This window comes from Blennius ocellaris (genome assembly GCF_963422515.1).
Source record: "Blennius ocellaris genome assembly, chromosome: 15".
NCBI lineage: Eukaryota > Metazoa > Chordata > Actinopteri > Blenniiformes > Blenniidae > Blennius > Blennius ocellaris.
The window spans coordinates 3,611,818-3,629,858 of NC_137664.1; the positions used below are offsets into that span (position 1 = coordinate 3,611,818).

Here is an 18,041-nt window from a genome sequence, read left to right on the forward strand (position 1 = left end):
AGATTATGTTTGAACCTGTTTCTACACTACATTTCCACTTGTTTTGGACCTGTTATGACACTAAATTCTAATGCGTCTCTACACTAAATTTTGACCTGGTTTGACACTAAATTTGGACCCGTTTTGGACTAAGTTTGGACTGGTTTTAGACACATTTTTGACCTGGTCTAGGCTACATTTGGACCCGTTTCTCCACTAATTTGGGACCCACTTCTAGACTAATTGTTTCTGAGATGAATACAGTTTCTGCCATTTCTCTGTAAAACATTTCACCAAAATGTCACCATGTAATCCCCAAAATTTTCAACGTTTTCACTTGAAATGGTGTTTTGCAAAGAGGGGCCTTTGTCCACATATTGCATTGAAGGTAATCCAGAAATATCTCATAGTAGCTCAGAGCACATGTTTCAGAAATAATGAGAATCTCAGTTTTACTGAACAAGCCTGAAGTACATTTTGACTCCTCTGTCTCCTGGTGGCAAAGTAAAACAAAACCGTTTTGTATTACTCTTTGTTCGGCAAGAAGGAAAATGGCCTAATTGGTTGGATAGTTAGACTTGAAACAAAGATGACACTTCAGAGCCCCGTGAGGCCGTCTTCACAGGTGCCCACTGTGATCTCGCCCAGCTTAAAATAGCCTAAGAGGCAGTGCAGTTAAACTTTAGAAATAAATTATCTTTGAAGACCATCTTCTGGGGCCGGGCTCTCTTGTGCTGTCAGCATGACTGTCGTCTTCCTGGTTCAAAGGAGATGATCCTGGGAGTTGGACCACCTGGTTGGATGGCTGCCTGCAGGTCCCACAGACACACTGCTGGGGCATCAAGAGGTCAGAGCCCTCCCTTTTTTTTTTGAACATCTGGTGTGAATATGCCACACATCTGTTGTTGATTGGTTGAACCCTTGCAACCCTTGCATTAATGGGGTCGGCATGACTAAGGACTTCTGTGCCACCTGTGGTTTAGCTTAGTCAGTAAACTCTGATAACAAGGCTGCTTATAGCTGAGTCTGATGAGACATGCAAAATCACCTTTTATTTAAAACAGGAAATGAGGTGATTTTTATATTTTAATTAGGCCATGCTGTGGCTCATTTTCAGCAATTGAAATAGCAGTTAGGGTCATTATACATTTAGTGAGCTTACACAAAATGAAATGCTCCTTAACTACCAAATGCCTTACAGTAGGACTGTCAAACATAAGGTCTGTGGGCCGAAACCACCCCACAGGAGGCTGCAGTCAAGCCCGCCAAACCACTAATCAACAAAAATATCATTTATTTATTTTTTCATTCTTTTGATTGACACAACACAACCTTAACACCCAAGCTGAGATGTTAGTGACGTGGCCAACCTCATTGTGAAAATGCAAACTAGCATTGAACTCAAGCCAGGCGATCAAGGTGAGATTGTAGAGATTTTCTGTATTAATTGTTTGATCTTTGCAAAAACATGTTCCTTGCTCCGCAAAAACAAAAAAAACTTCAATGTTTGAATCAAAAGGGCGGATATGGCACCATTTAACTGGTCCACGGAAGGTGAAATAGGCCTGTATGGAAGCCCTGAAGGATCTGAAATGAGTTTGACACCACTGACTGTCAAACAATGATACGTGTCATATATGTTTTTTGTGTTGTGATTCAAGTGTGCAAGTCTCAAGAAACACCGGTGTGAGCCCATTATGTTGGGTAGTGGTTTATCCGTGTGATTCACACAGTGATGTTGCTCCCTGGCAGGCTAGTTAGTTATCCATATGTGGCGTTGGCGAAGGTCTGTGCTCCACCGATTCCACGTTCTAGTTCTTATTCTGCTCGCTGTATTTATGAGATAAGAAGTACTGCGCCTTGTTAGGAGTCGAAGTGCCTGCTACAATGCCGCTATTATCTTCAACAACAAAAAGAAAATCCTCCTCGTCTATGTAAATGTTTCTCCTTCGAGAAATGTCCCCTGCTAATCAGGTGACAATCTGTATAGTCAGGTTGGTCACATTGGTGATACTTGGGGAGCTCGACTAAGGTTGCGCACACTGTCGATAGTTTGAAAACTGCCACACACATTTGTTTTTCCTCCGTCCTTCCAGCTGCAGTGCACTTAAGGATATCCTTACGATTCTTTGGCTTCGCAGCCCATTGAGGCCGAGACAGCAGCTATTTGGAGGGAACAGTTAACCACAGTGTTGTAGGATGGAGAGCCGTGTTGGCTGGCACTGTATTGTTCCAGCACTTGCTTATCGACTTTGCCCCTGCTTGACATGCCTCGAACGGCTAATGGGGTTTGGATGACACCGGGCGACTCCGACGCTCTGGGAAAACAGATGCTCATTCTTCATTTTTTTTGCGCTACGCTACCTGGGCGTGACATAATTTTCATCCTTCGGTTTACTGAAAGGAGCAGTCAGCAGCACAGAGGATCAGATGCAATTCTCTCGCCGAGCAATATGCTCGTGAAATGTCTTCATGTGCATTTTTTTTTTTTTTTCCTAACGTGGCCATCCATGCTGTACTCTACCATTGGGTGATCTCTGTCTGCTCAGCTGAAACATAATGAAAAGAGTGTGATGTCCTCATAATGTTCACTTAATGACAAAGAGCGCCCACGCACAGTCTGTAAAGTAATTACATTAAAACCATATAAATTGGAGCAGCTGAGTAATTCTTCTTTGGTACTTAATGGATTTTCTGGACTTTGTCACTAAAGGTTTAAGGCTTAAAAAAAAAAGTCCAGATTGTCTTGAACAATAGCATCTTTGGAGATATAGTCAGAAACAGTTCCCTATTTTAGGTATTTCTTTTGTTGTTTTATGAAAAATAGTCTGTCTCACGCCATTTGAATTTTCTTTTCCTTATTAAGTATAAAAGGAGATTTAAATTTCTTTTTTAAATAATGAGAAAATTGTCACAGATACATTTTCCCTTTTAATAAATAACTTTTCACAATCCATGCTTTAACTAGTAAGAGGGGACGTTGGTGTTTCATTGGTAATAATTTCAGCCCCCAGTTTGACACAGGCACAGATCATAAAAAATGTTTTAAACTCTTGGTTTTTTAAAGAAAGAAAAAAAATTATCCCTGCAGACAATAAAACTGAATACTCTCCGCCATTTATCATAGCGTACAAGACCATTATCATATGAGGGAGTTATTAGTTATGCTTGGTGGAACAGTGCTAATTGTGTAAAGAAAAGCAGACATAGTTCCAAATATCACTTACTGCACTGAAAGGAAGTAGTTTCTTAGGGTTAATTAGTAGTCAGCCCATTACGTATTATTTGTGCAAACCACAGCAAAAGCTTAATTAACTTTGATTCTCACTCCCTTGGAATTTGGACTTGGAATGTTACAATGATGCTGACTTAGGAATAGGCTGAGGCGTTGAAAGTGGCAACGAGCCAGTCTTTTTGCCGAAGACAATAACCCTCTGATGATTGAGCGAGCAGGTTTCACACAGGTATCAGGATTAATTTTTTTGGGGGGGACGACGCAACGTGGAACAACCTAAGAGTCAGAATGTGTGCTCTGGGGCTTGTAAATGTTCAACCACACCTCTTCAATCTCTCATCTCTTCTTCCATGTCGTCCACTCCCCCCCCCCCCCCCCTTTCCCTTCTTCTCTTCCTGTTTCAGTGAATTCCTCTGAACTCTGAAGCCTCTGGCTGCAGGCACTGACAGGAAAGAGAGCAGTGTCCCTCATTCCAAAGTTAATAACTTTTTAATTTAATTGCTTAAGTTCACTGTGCCCTCAATATGTATTTTTTTTCCCCCTTTTACTCATTGTCATTCACTGCTGGAGCTCCAATTTGCCACACAGCTTTCGAGAGAGAGAGAGAGAGAGAGGGGAAGAGAGAGAGAGGGGCGAAGGGAGAGTGAGTAAGGGAGGATGGACCAGTGGCAGGGGAGACAGACAAACCGTTTTAATGGATGACTGAACAAATTAAATTTGAATTCATACAGCAGCTTTCATCTTCTGTGCGATTATTGAAAGAAGAGAGCTTTACAAACTTGACAACAGAGCTCCTGTTGGAGTGAGCCATTACTTTAGAGAAAACATCTAAATGCCATGTTAGGAGGTGAGTGTTGTTGTTATTTTTCCAAATAAAAAACTAATTTGGCAACGGTAACACAACATATTAGATCACTGACATAACAAAAAAAAAAACGCCATATTTAATCAGTTGACTTGAACGTGACAGACAAAATACCCGAATATATCTTTTGTGATTTAAATGTAATTCAACTTGAACCCCCTAAAAGGTCAGGGATGTGTATTTTAAAAGCAGCAGATGAAGCGTGTGAAAGTTTCTATATTGAAACTACACACTCCTCAGACTGAGGCACAAGCAGCAAATCTGCTCGGGGATTAAAATGCTAATAAAACAGACAGGATGCAATTCCTGTTTTAAGCCCTCATGAAATATGCATGGCTCCGTATGAGCCGTATGCAGAGGAAAAGGCATACTGACATGGGACATCGAGGAACAAGGATCATTTCATGCTCGGTTGACAATCTCTATGTAAAGAGTGAGTTTTCTTAACCCCTGACGCAAATGTCAATTTTACACTTCCGCTTAAGAAAGTCCTGCCCAATATTGCCCAATATTCAGAAAATTGTCCTGTTTATGTGTGATAGAAGACGGGAGTTTACTTAATTATAAGTGTTAATATATTTACAGAAAAGTGTTTTTCACGGATACTCTTGTACTTGTACCTTGTGTAGTCTTTCTGGGTATGGGTTTTCTTTGGGTTTTTACACTCATTCTCCACAAACACTCATTAAAGGTCAGTTGGTAATTAACGACCTGTTCACAGTTTAGCTGGACGTTGCCCTTAAGTCAGTTGGCTCCAGTCCACAGCAGCTCTAACTTGGGCGAAGTCAATCAATGTTGTGTGTCCAGTCCTGGTTCTGGAAGGCCACTGTCCTGTTGCGTCACCTGAATCTAATGAGTATGTCGATGCGACAAAGAAGGAAACAAAAAGCCTAAAATGAGCACCTGATTTCAAAATAACCAGGACGACATGATTTGACTTCTTGTTCTTCTTCACCAGCGGAATTTCAATATTCTTTTGGGCTTGTTAACTCAAATATCAGTTAAAGATTTAGCACAAGACATTGATGGCGAGCAATGGTGGTTACCATGGAAACCTGTACATGTTAAGCAATGGGCTTCGTCACACCTCAACAAAAGCTTTTTTTTTTTTTTTTTTAATTTGCCTGTGATGTCACCAACTTCACCACAGCTGCCTATGTAATAATTGCAGGATGACTCATACATTTGTTAACAGCTGACCGATGTGACAAAGCACACTAATGATGTGAGAGGTAACCAGAGACGGAGAGAAAAGACATGCAGGGTTGGATACAAGAATAACGAGTGTACGAACAAGAAGGCAACACTGTAGGGTTAGATCAATGACACAACTCTTTCTCATATAATGTCTTTGTTCTTATTGATGTATCCTGATATAAACTGTATAATAAGGCATTCTTGTGGGTTACATTACATGCATGAGTGCGATCACCATCCTGGGTCATAAAAGCACCCAAGGACCTGAAACAACATTGCCAAAGTCTTCTAGGTATAAGGATATATTTAATGGAATATCCAATTTGGAATCGAAAAAAATGCTCCAAATCCATCTTAGTAGTTTTATAGTTGAGAGTCGCCCGTAATGGCAATCCAACTTGGTCATCTGTCCATATAAATGTCCGTGCACTTGCCATTGTTAATATTTGTAGTGTATTGCATGTGATCTCATTACAAAAAATAACAGATGAAAAACAATTCAGCAATTCTGCCTTTGCAGTGTAAACAGAAATTGTGCTTTCATGAAAAGAAAACGCAAAAACGATGTGTTTTCACTTGAAACAATTGCTGCGGTCACTATTTTAGTTAAGCGGATTGAATTCTTTCTGATTCTAGGGTCAAATTGAACCACTTACATGAACACTGAATAAAGCAAATCGAAATCCCAATTTAACAAGATGTGACAGTTCAATGGCACAATCCCATAATGCTTTGCACTGTGATGTCTATGACATAGGCACAGAATCCTCCAACCGAAAATGGAATTTAGTAGAGTGACAATGCTTGTGGTGCTTCTTATTTCATTTTTATTGAAACTGCAACATCAACCTTTTACATGGACGACACCAATCGCTACAATCCGATTGGAATTTCAATCGGATGGTGCCAATATAATCGGATTGAAGTGTTTATACGGTGCAAAATCAATCTGATTGACATTTAATCAAATTACTTTTTGGCCATGTAACCACAGCTGTTGTGCAAATGAGGGTCTTAGTTGTTATGAAGCTGACGACAGTCAAGAGGATTACATGATGAGGAACTCATTAAAAGTCGCCAAACTATCGACCAACGCTGTACACTGTTCCTCGGCTCACGCAACACAGCAACATGAGCAACGGTCAACTGGTGAAGGTCGTAATGTGAGGTCATCGCATGTGGTGGAAAACATACATACAAGCATACATACATACTAAAGATATGATTTTATCCTCATTAGTCACAGAGATCGTTGATGGAGATGGATAACATCACCTGCAAGCAGCAATTTAATCAGACCGACACCAAGTTCGACTTAACGAAGAGACATCTGGAGATGATGAACTTCGGTCTGGGCAATTTCTGAAGCTGTGCAATGTCACCAGTGTGCCACGTCTATCCACGATAGCAGATGTGTACTTGATAAGCAGGATTGGATAATTAGAACAGCAAGTGGCTCAGGGGGTAATGCTATATAGGCCATTATAGTTTTTATTTTGAGCATAATTCTTCTCAAGAAACCACTGATGTGTTCAGCAAGTTTATGTTCAGTAACTCTTTTACTCTAAACAGAAAGTACAGTCGAGGCCAACAGTGACTGGAAATGTTCCAAATCGTCTGAAGACAAACTTCAAGACAAAACTGACTCAATGAGATGATGTGAGAAGATAAAAAAAAAAAAAGCAGAACACATTTGGTACCAAGACAGCCATGATATTTCAAACTATTTCAATTATAGCAAAATATCATGATAGGACTGGTGGGAAACTACCTCCTTTCTCTTCATTTGCCTCAAAATATCAGTTAAATAATTCAATTCAACTTTATTTATATAGCACCAAATACAATACAGTCATCTCTCTGTGCTTTTAACAGAGAAAAGAGAAAAACCCAACAAATCCATATGAGCAAGCAGATTAATTTGCGACTGTGGAAAGGAAAAACTCTCTCTAACAGGAAGAATCCTTTGCAGGAACTAAACTCAGAGGTGGCGGCATTCTGACTTTTTGAAACTTTCTTTGGTTTTGTGGATGGGAAGAGTAATAATTCAGAATCACTGTGCATCCACAGAATCAGGTTGAATTTAATTATCCTATGTCAGTAAAAATTTCAAACGGTAAAATATTGCCACTGAATGAACAAAGAGGGAGAAAACAATGTGACTCTAAGGCTATTAATTAGAAATATCAAGTCTCTGACAGTCTTCATAGCAATATATTGGTGACCGTCCTGAAAGAGCGTTTGTAAAATCTTCTTTGAACACTGACATCAGATTTCTGTAGTTGCATGCAGACTAACACGTCTTAATAAACTAAGCAAAAAAGGAATGTTTCTGCTGCATCAAGAAGAAATAAAAATGCTCATCAGGTCTGGTTGTGTTCATTTTATTTACTGCTATATATTGATTTTGTGTTATTTGTCTTAAAAAAAAAAAAAAAAAAAAAAAGCATATTCATGTCATTCCAGAAAACTGTGTTGATAATAGGGAAGATCCGACTGGAGCAAGACATGAAAAGAAAAATCAAGAATAGAAACCGGAGCTATTTCATATTTACAGCATAGCAGGGAGAGAAGCTTTCGGCAGCTGTGCTTATTGCTCATAACAAATAGCTGGCATGTCCTTCCCTCCCTGTTGCCTCCCTCTTCCCTCCTTTCTACAGCCCTCATCTTACATTAAATAAATAGTGCTGTTGTGGGAAGGGTTGTTCCGGCTCCCGTCCGCATTTCAGTTGAGGCGTCTGTTTTCTTTCTTGTTTTGATAGTAGCTCAAGCGGGAACCAGTATGTCACCATTAAGGTGGACTATGCCCCACCGTCTTTATTGTGATGATTCACTGCGTGGAGAAAGGATACTCCTTTTGCTTTCCACCAGCTTTGATTTTGCTTCAGAGAGGATGGCCTGTGTTGTTGTTGGGGTTTTGATTTTAATCTCTGCTCACTACAACCACCTATCCTTAAAGCAGAGGAGGAACGAGAGATTTAATGAAGGAAACGATGCAATTGATCCACCTTTTATTCTAATGGGACGAACAGATCACAGCCAATTTATGGGTCCTCTCATCTTGTTGTTTAAAAGGAAACACAGAGCGGAGCGGTAGAGTGGAGGAAAAGGGTGCGTGTTTGGCAGGTCTGTTCAGAGATTTGTCACCCAATCTATGTATTCTTAGCTCGTATTGATCCGCCACAGCTTTATAACCAGTGGGTCGATGTCATCTCCAGCATATTGAAATACAGCCAGCAACACCATTAGTAGTCAGTTTTTTTTAATGTAACTAAGGCCTCTGCGCAGTTCACCCATGCACCAAAGGCCTTAAGTCATTAAATGCTCCCTTGCATTTAAATAATACATCTTAAGGTTCGGAGGGTTAATAGGAAATTACAGTAGTGGATGCTGTTAGAAAAGGGCATTGAAGTTGCTTTCAAAGTTGTGTCAGGTAACGGGGTAAGAAATGCTCTCATTAAATCTGACGAGGAAGGAAGGGAGACTCCAGCAAGTGCATTTTTTCGCACAATTTTTATGATCAACAGGAGCAGTCAGATGCTTAGGAGGTTGAAATGAGAAGTCGCACACAGACAGAGACCACAGCTCATTAAAGAAAAAGGGAAAAAAAAAACAGTATGATTGATTAATCGGAAAAGGGTCTGCAGCAATCCCTAAATGTTTGCGATAAACATATATGCACTCATGTGCCACAATATTGGTGCTTTTTTCTATCATAGATCACTAATTGAATACAGAAGATATGTTCAGTATCAGTAACACAAATTCTTTTCAATTATCATGCAGCCCTCCCTCTCAAACACATAAAAATGAATAATTGGGTCATATTTTACATTTCTTTCACCAGTCCTGAAGACATATTTAATGTTCAAAGATCGTGGCAGAAGAAAATAGGTGAGTCTTTCTGCTTGTAGAGTAGCTAATGGACTCCAAAGTACAAATGTATTGCTGGGTTCGCCAACCTTCAGACATTTTATTGTAAATTCAAACTGTAAAGCCACACAGGACATTTTCATGCAAAGTGCTAGTTTTGAATGGCTGGCGACAAGCATCCAAGGCCCTGCTCGCATGACAACAGTTTCAGTTGAAAGCAGAAAGCTTTCATTGCATACATGACAATGCAACTTTTTGAAAATGCTATGAATGTGTCTCCATGGAAAATGTTGGAAAGTGTAACTTTTTTGAAAACTCTGTCTCCGTGTAATATCTCAAAGAAACAACAGCACCCAAGAGTGTCCAAACATGAAAGCTACAGTGAGGCCTAATGGTGGCACACTTATTTGGTTTAGAATTTTAGACTTTTACAGGGAGGGTATTTCCATCTCAGGGGTAGCAGACACACAAACCATTCAAATTGAGTTGATTGTGAGCCTAGAAGGCACGAGTTTAGATCAAGGGAGAAATCTTGGGGATATAGAGCAGGCAGGTACAGAGAGATCATGCAAACTTCACACACAAAAAAAGGCTTCAAGTTCAACTCGGAAACCTTCTCTGTTGTGATTATATAGCAGCAGTATTTGCATGCTGTTTTGTGAATTTTGCTCTAAAAACAACGAGATTACAGTCAGTACTTTGTAAGAGGCTGACACTAGCAGATAGTTTCAGGCAGGATTTTATCTCAGGGCGTCGCCAACCGTTCACCAACATTTCCCAAAGTTGAATTATTATCGTTAGTGGCTGTTGAGTCCTTATAGAGAAGGCGTGTCAAACACTTCAGTTCAGGAGCCCGATTTTATCTTGACTGGTGAAATTGTGTCTTAATAACCTTTTAAATATAAATGTTAAAGTTCTTCTTTGTTGTGGTGCAGAGGAAGGCAGGATGAAATTGTGTTTGTGATCGCAAAATTAAACAATTACTGTGGGAAATCATAAAGCTTTGCATACATTTTAATGAAACTTTCTGATGCAAAATACTGTGAAATATCCCCGCCCAAAAAACCTTCTCCTATAGTTGTTTCATTACGCATATTTTGAGAAACTCACTCTGACAGCATGGCTTTGAGGCGAGTTTGACAACTTTCAGAGCAGAATCACGGATACAGTGTTTTGTGTCGATTTCACCTCAAAAATGTGTTAAAAAAAATTTTTGTCTTTGAAATTTTAACAATATTTAGATTGGAGTCTCTTGTGGGCTCGTTTTGGCCCATGGGCCTTATGTTTGACACCCCTCTTAGACAGTTTAGATGGTTTTCCTTTCTTCTGCACTCACATTTCTTTCCTTTGTGAATTAAAGGGAAAACCCCTGCTGGGGAAAAGGCATGCCCCATTGACCCCCATATTTCTCCAGCTGCGGTGCCCCTCTGTAACGTTCTGGAGGACTGTTCCATTCTTTGAAAGCCAGTGCACTGGTTAGAGTTTTACCGTCCCATGAAAAAAACCAAACCAAAACTATTCAGCAATATTGACATTTTATGTTCTCATTCTTTCTCTTCCAGGACTTCCACCTGAGCTGGAGCCTTCACCACCCAGTCACTGTTAAATAAGGCGAGCATTTACCGATCGGACCACAATGCCCTTTCCGCCGATCACATCATTACTGCCTCCGAGACTACCTGTTTCCAATTCCTCGTTTTATATAATCCTTCACTCCCTTAATTCTTTAATCCCACATAATCCTTTAAAGGCAAAGAAAGTATTTCTCTCTTTGTCAATGCTTGTAGCGTACACTTTTCTTCAGGCTGGAGACGCAGCGCTCACTTCAGGACACTTCAGGCTCAAGCCTCAAGTCCGAGAAACCTGCTATTGTCCTATTTCCAACCAGAGTTCAGAATTAGACAGTGGATAGATGGAGGGGGCCCAAGCAACGCGCTGGTAGATCGCTAGTGTGGGGAGATTAATCACGAAAGCGTTGGTTGCAGCAATGTTTTCTTGTAATCATTTTTGAATTGCTATCATGCAAAACAAATCGTGGAATGAACGGTAGAATTGGTGCAGCAGAGTAATACACACACTCAAGAGGAATACGAAGAGAAAGAGATGAAGCAAAGACTAATGGAGTCTGGAGAGAAAATGCTTGTGGAAACATTTTTTCTTTTTCTCTTTTTTTTTTTAACTCTGGGTAAAGACACTATAGCAAAGCCAGAGACGTATTTATATTTTCATTCACTCTCCTCCCATTGTCGCCCTCGCAGGACAGATGACACTGAATCTATAGAGCCAAATCCACTCCTGCATGCCGATCCACCCTCGCCTTCTTCATCTTTTTTTTTTTTCTTCTTTCTCTCATGCAGCTGTTTGTCATCTTACTGAGAGTCGGCTGCCACACAATGCGCCAAGCCCATATCACACCGAAGCTAATCCAATAGTGCATTTCATTTCTATTTTCACAGGCCGCAGATGCGAGGGAACCTCGCACAGCAGAGTCGGCGGGAAGGAAAATGTCCTTATCCAGCTGCTCGGCTCAGCTTAGTCTCTGCTTGGGAGCCGGTGTGACTTCATCATCTGCTGTCGGAAACCTCCAACGGCTCCCAGTTTCGAATGGAATCAGTCCTGGGGAAAGCTGGCTCTTTCTACTCCGCGGGAGGTCATGGAGACGGCACCCATAGTGGTTGAGGAGAGGGGAAGTTTTTTTTTTTTTTTTTTTTATGAGGACACAGCATCTGGCATAGGAGACATGTGTGGAGCAGAACGAGACAGAGAGGGTGTGGGTTTACACACCATCAGTGAGGTGTCTGTCCATGCTTTATCTTATTTTTTTAATCAAAAATGTATTCTTATTTCATAATACAGCACCACAAAGTGAACACACAAATAAATAAATAAATAATTAGATAGATTAAATAATAAGAACAATATCACACACACACACACACTATATATATGTATATATGTATATATATATATATATATATATTTATCAGATCATGAATTTAAGGTAGTTTTTTAACAATAGGCTACATATCAAAAGCATTATTTTAAAAAAATGCTTTTTAAAGACATTTGAGTCTTACAATCTAACATAAATCACACATTATGTTGTGTACAGTTTCAGTTATAGCACTTCAATCTATAATTGATGGTTTCAGATAACACTTTCTCACTATTGTAACAGTGTGACCGACAGGAGAAACGAGTCATTTTTGAAAATAAATCATCTTCTCCGTCTTTTGAGGCAAATGTAAGTGAGGGTTATTCACTTATTGCTCTATATGGAGTCCTTCGTGGGGGATTACAGTGAATTTGCCATTGTTGTGAATGCTTGCTCACAGGTAGAATGAATCGTGTTTGCAAGGATAAATGGACCTCACATCAAATGGAGTCTCAATACACTTTATATGATTGGCCATATTGGACCACACACACCACATGCATACACAAGCTTGCATAAGAGAGGGCGCATGTTGACGTGTATTGTCTTGCTCAAAGGACAGAGCAAGATGGGGAAATCGAACCCCAGACTGATTCATCCTAACTGAGCTCAGCTGCCTCAAAAAGTTAAATACACACATGACGTTCGAGGCGTATGTCAAGTCTTCAGTGAAAACTTTTCATTGTACGTTGGATTCCGACTCCACGACAACGATGCTCGGAGTAACTGAAAGCTCAAGTTTGTTTGTGCCAGTGTTTATTCATGTATAGCAGCTGCATTGTGGTCCCATGTGGTACCTACCATATATCTTGATATACAAGTTGCTTCTGAATACAAGTCACATGACCAGCCAAACAACTAAAAAAGTTATTGGGGGGAATCTCTTCCAAGTTTCGAGCATCACGGATGCCTGTTCACTGAAAGTTGAAATCTGACCTTCCTCAAGTTTGTGCACCATTCTTGCACCACTATTACAGAATCTGTAAATCACCAGTTCAGTGTGATTGCAGTGGAAAATTTGCAAATTTTCTCGCATTTTTGGTCTGCAGCTATGCAATTATCGTAACCCAATCAGATAGGCCGGGGCTTGATCTGCAGATTTGTTTTTTTTTGTTTGTTTTTTTTTGACTCGATGTTGCATAAGGCGCCACATTTCATGGATGGGCTTCAAAACTTTTGGATCGCACTCAGAATAAACACGGGGGTTTGGCCAAGCTATAGCTAAATCACCTATAAATTGATTTGTGTGAGGTGCATGCAGTAAACAGAATACACACGCACACACACACACACACACACACACACACACACACACACACACACACACACACACACACACACACACACACACACACACACACACACACACACACACACACACACACACACAGAAACAGCATCACTCGTTCAAACTTTCCTGAGTTTCGGGAGATGGCTTCCTTCAGCAGGGTTGGAGCAGGTTATGGTAATGCAAGGTTACACTGCATATCCTCCACGGAGCCACACTTACTCTTCCTTTTTAATGATGTGGAGGAGGACAGCTTTCTTTACAGAGATAGTAGTCTGGAATTGTCAGACATATTTTCAATCGAAAATTTAGCAAAAAGGTCAGAAAAAATACTCATTATTATAATCAAAGTTTTAAGGAAACAGCTTTAACAGAAAATAAAGTGACATTCTCCAAGAGGATGCATGTCCACTCCATGGTAGGAGTAGTTTTTGTTGATATTGTGCAGATGGGGAATAAAAATAGCCACAAGCAGCCAATCAAACAGTGGTAAAAAAAATAAAAAAATAAAAATGAAAACACTCGGCCAGTGGGAGTCCAAAACAGCCTGTTCACATCCCGGGAATCAGACTGTTGTGGGTGGTAATGAAGGTTATAAAAAAGATTTGCTCGTCATATAACTCATGCAGCGCCGGTTGCTTCGTTGCTTGGTGAGCTAAAGGCCTGTTTAATTGGCCGTTGCATCAGCTTTGAATGACAGCAACAAGAAAAATGCAGTTACTCCTGATAAGCAGGCAATTAGGAGATAATGCAACCACAGTGAGCAAATTACACATTTACTCTGGTAATTTGCAAAGCGAGCACTTATGAAATTAATACCAACTTGATTTTTTTTTTCATGAACAAACATTTTTTTCCTTTCATTTTTAACCACATAATCTGCTTTTGCAATACAATGGACATTCATAGCGACAACAGCTATGATCCATTTATTTTGGGGGGGCTTATGTCTGAACATCGTAATCAGTTGATTCAAATTACAGGAAAACATTGAAGAAGTCTTGAAGCATGAGTGGTCTTTTGTTCCTCTCGAATACTACAACAGTCTTGCTCTTATACAATCCTATTTAATTTCATGCGCCTGTGATGATGCTTAAAAGTGACCATTTACCAAAATGTAAGGCAGATAACAGTCTGTCCCCCCTGCAACTAGTTTTTAAGAAATTAGTTTTTAACAGGATTTCTTCAGGGCACGATTAAATGAGGAGCTCTTAAGGTACATTTTTCATCTTGCATTATTCATGAGACTTTGACCGCTGGACCATTTGTGTTTATTCATCCCAGATGACTGATGCTGAACCGTAAGGATGAAGTGGAAACGTTGCATCCGTGGGAGTCCCTGTTTCCTTTTTCGACTCGTCTTCTGAGTGAACACATAACTCACCCGAAACTACAGCTCCTTTTTCATTACCCTCCAGTTTGTATCTTTTTCTGTCTCGATAGAGAGATATATAAAGCCTCGGGTTTTGCATTTTTTTTTTTTTTTTGCTCAAGTTGAAGAATTCTCAGCTCATACAGACACGTCCCTGGATCAATTCGAGCTGATCTGTCTGAACCTCAGGTTTTGAGGTTCAACTATGAAAATGGAAGTATCAGAAATTGCCTGTCAGGCCGAGAATCTACTAGAAATCTTGGCTGGATTATTTCTATTATGATCGGCTATTAATCACACAATAATCTGCCAATGAATAATTAATCTATTATGCTCAATGTAGTTTTTGTAAACATTTCCACATGATCTCTGTCTAAATTATATTGTTCAATGAGTTTGAAGAGCGGCACTGCTACTGTTGTATTTTAGGAAAGTTATTGTTAAACCTACCATGCCATCAACAACGAACTCTCTTGAAGTGCTTCCGCTTAAATGGCGATGCAGTGCACGTGCATGAACAGATGCATCCTCAGTTGTGTCAAAGAGAGGAGGAGTGGCTGCATTAACTGCCTTATTTACTCGTTTTTAGCCGCGCTTTACTGGTGCCCACCCTTCCCCGGCTCGCCCTCAAGAGGCTGCCATTAATTCAGCACAATCCTCTCAAGGCTTCATCAATGTTAATCAGAGCTAAACATAACATTAGCTTCACTTCAGCTGCTTTGAAAGAGCCGTGAAGCCATGCATATACATGTATGGCTACAGGATGTTTGTTTGTGTAAAAATGCGCGTTGTGAAGGCGGGTTTTTGATGATAAAGTCAGAACTTGGAGCGGCGGATTGGGACATCTTACACAATTGTGAACTTTACACTGTGTTGTGCAGGGTTGTTGACAGAAGAAACCATTGTGTTTGAACAATGACACCACTTCACACTTGAAGAACGACACCTAATGAATAAGCCACTGTGATTATTAATGAGGAGATTTACACAAAGAAAAACCTCCAAAAAGGTCAACGGCAGCAGCATTTGTATTATGGATTGTCATCAGGATTTTTTTTATTTTTTTTTATTTAATAGTTAGCAGTTTAATCTCGAAATCTAATGCACCTGTCAAATGCGCATGATCTGTGAGTACTTCATACGTGGCAGCACATTCGCTCCTATATCAAACTGCCAAGAAGAGAGGGATTAGGATCTTGAAATGTACAACAAAAGTCCTCCTCACCTGCAGCATCAGGCTTTTGTCAAAGTTGTAAGCGCTGGGCCGACCTTCCAGGGTGGAGAAGGCAACGTTCCCACCAGTGAGTGGGGAGATGTCGCTGAACTCGTCTGTACATACGGCGATCCTCTCGTCGTCTCCTGGCCGAATGTAACCTTTAGCATCCTTTCCATAGGTCTTCTTACAAGAGGCGCTGTAATATTGGTAAGGCAGCCACGGCCCACCCTCCTCTGTGCGCTTGTAGATGGCAAAGCTCTCTGGCCGACTGGTGTAGAATTTCAATCGTATGTAGGTTATCTCGAAGGCTTTCCCTGTGGAAAACAGATATGATTAGCTCTGAATGGAATCATTAAAGGAATTAGTATTAAAACTAGATTTAATATAGTTATACTGGTAGATTACAGCTGTTACATAAGAGATAAATACTGCAGGGCGATAGTGTAGGGCCCAAGAGCAATGGATAGAAAGAAAAAAAAATGCAGACATAATTGCATTACAGAAAGAAAAGAAACATTGGCGGGGGGGGGGGGGGGGGTTAATTTCCTGGGTTTCTATGAGGTAAATGAATGTCATTCTTGCATGAGGAAAATAATACCCCCAGATTATTTATTCAATATAAATATCATAATGGGCTGCAGCAGTGAAACAAAGGGAAAGAGAAACACAAAAAACATATTTGATATGTGGGAGTCGTAATAAAAGTAATGGAGACAAAATCACAGCAGGTGAGTTCCTGATTGTCCAGTCGAATCTGTGGTTGGAATACAGTCTGATGCAAGGTGTGATGGGCAAGCAGCTAATCTCATCAATAGAAGACCGATTGATCAAACAGACCACTAATGAGCGTCATGAGAGGCTGAGTATGCCACTGAATTAAACACATTGATTTAATGATATATCCGAATGGATCCAGAGGGCTTGTTGGTATATTCTGTGGAGGCCAGGAGAAGAAATGAGGGAGGGAGAAGAAGATGGACTTTTCATAGATTTGCATTCCCCTTGAGTCAGCTTCAATTTGTGGAAAGAGAAAGTGTGTTTAGGAGCACAATCTTTACATCAAATGAATCCGAAAGAAATGTGAAGACACCCTCAGATTTCCATTGAGGATTAGGTTGAAAGATTTAGCTGATTTAACTAAATTGCTTTGCAGTTTAGTTGGGATTTTAAGTGCCACTCAGTGGCGAAGTGGTCGGCATTCTCACCTTACAGCAAGATGCTCCCTGGGCCAAGTCTTTTTATTTTAGTGTGCAGAATTAGCAGATCTTTACAGGAGCTCAATTGAGATATTTTGGAAACTCTTATAACTGTCCAGATGTGTGAATGTGTGTGATGGTCTATCTCTGTGTTTGCCCTGTGAAGGATTAAAGACCTGTTTATAGTGTATCCAACCTTTGCCCTCTGTCAGCTGGGATCTGCTCCAGCGCCCGTGAGCCTGCATTAGATAAAGCTGTGTCAAAGATGGATGGATGGCAAGGCAAGAGGAGTTTGTCTGGGATATTTTTGGAAAAACGATAAGCAATATTCTTCTTATGGCCACTCTTGTTCTGCACCGCACAGTTAGATTAATGGAAAATTTGTCCTTATTTGGGTTTCCTCTGTGGATAAATACAGAAAACAGGTGGTCGATTGATATTTTAAGCAGTTGTTCTCATCAGCTTTTTTTGTCTTCTGCCTTAATCCAAAAGCAAACAAAGAATCGATGCTTCTTTTTGATTGAGCTGTGTCATTTCCCGCCATTGTTTACTTGCTGTAGACAGTTCAAACAAACACCCTCGGAGTCATATTGGGGAGCCTTATTTCCGAGATGTGAACACACATTTAGAAATAAGCCAAATGTTGCGTGACTTGGAGGGGGATTAACTGGGCAGACAACACAGTGGAGCTGAATGGAGACCCAGGCAAGAAGGAACATGCAGAAAGTCTCTTAACAGCCTTCTACCGGACACCATTGGGTATTTTTTTTCTCCATCATTAGATACCAAGTCTCAGCTGCACCACATTCATAGAGCGATTCCATCCACCACTACACCCATAATGACATCTGTTGCTTTGCTTTGCCAGGGCAGAACAAGGCATCT

The 18,041-nt window shown here is 40.3% G+C and overlaps 1 protein-coding gene across 1 annotated transcript in view; it reads right to left on the reverse strand.

Annotated features, from left to right (window-relative positions):
- lamc3 (laminin, gamma 3) overlaps nt 1-18,041 on the reverse strand; it is a 129,486-nt gene that overhangs the window by 100,858 nt on the left and 10,587 nt on the right. Inside the window, exon 2 of the mRNA XM_080510274.1 lies at nt 15,970-16,274. Within this exon, the coding sequence (XP_080366400.1) occupies nt 15,970-16,274 (305 nt within the window). The remainder of the gene's footprint in view (nt 1-15,969; nt 16,275-18,041) is intronic.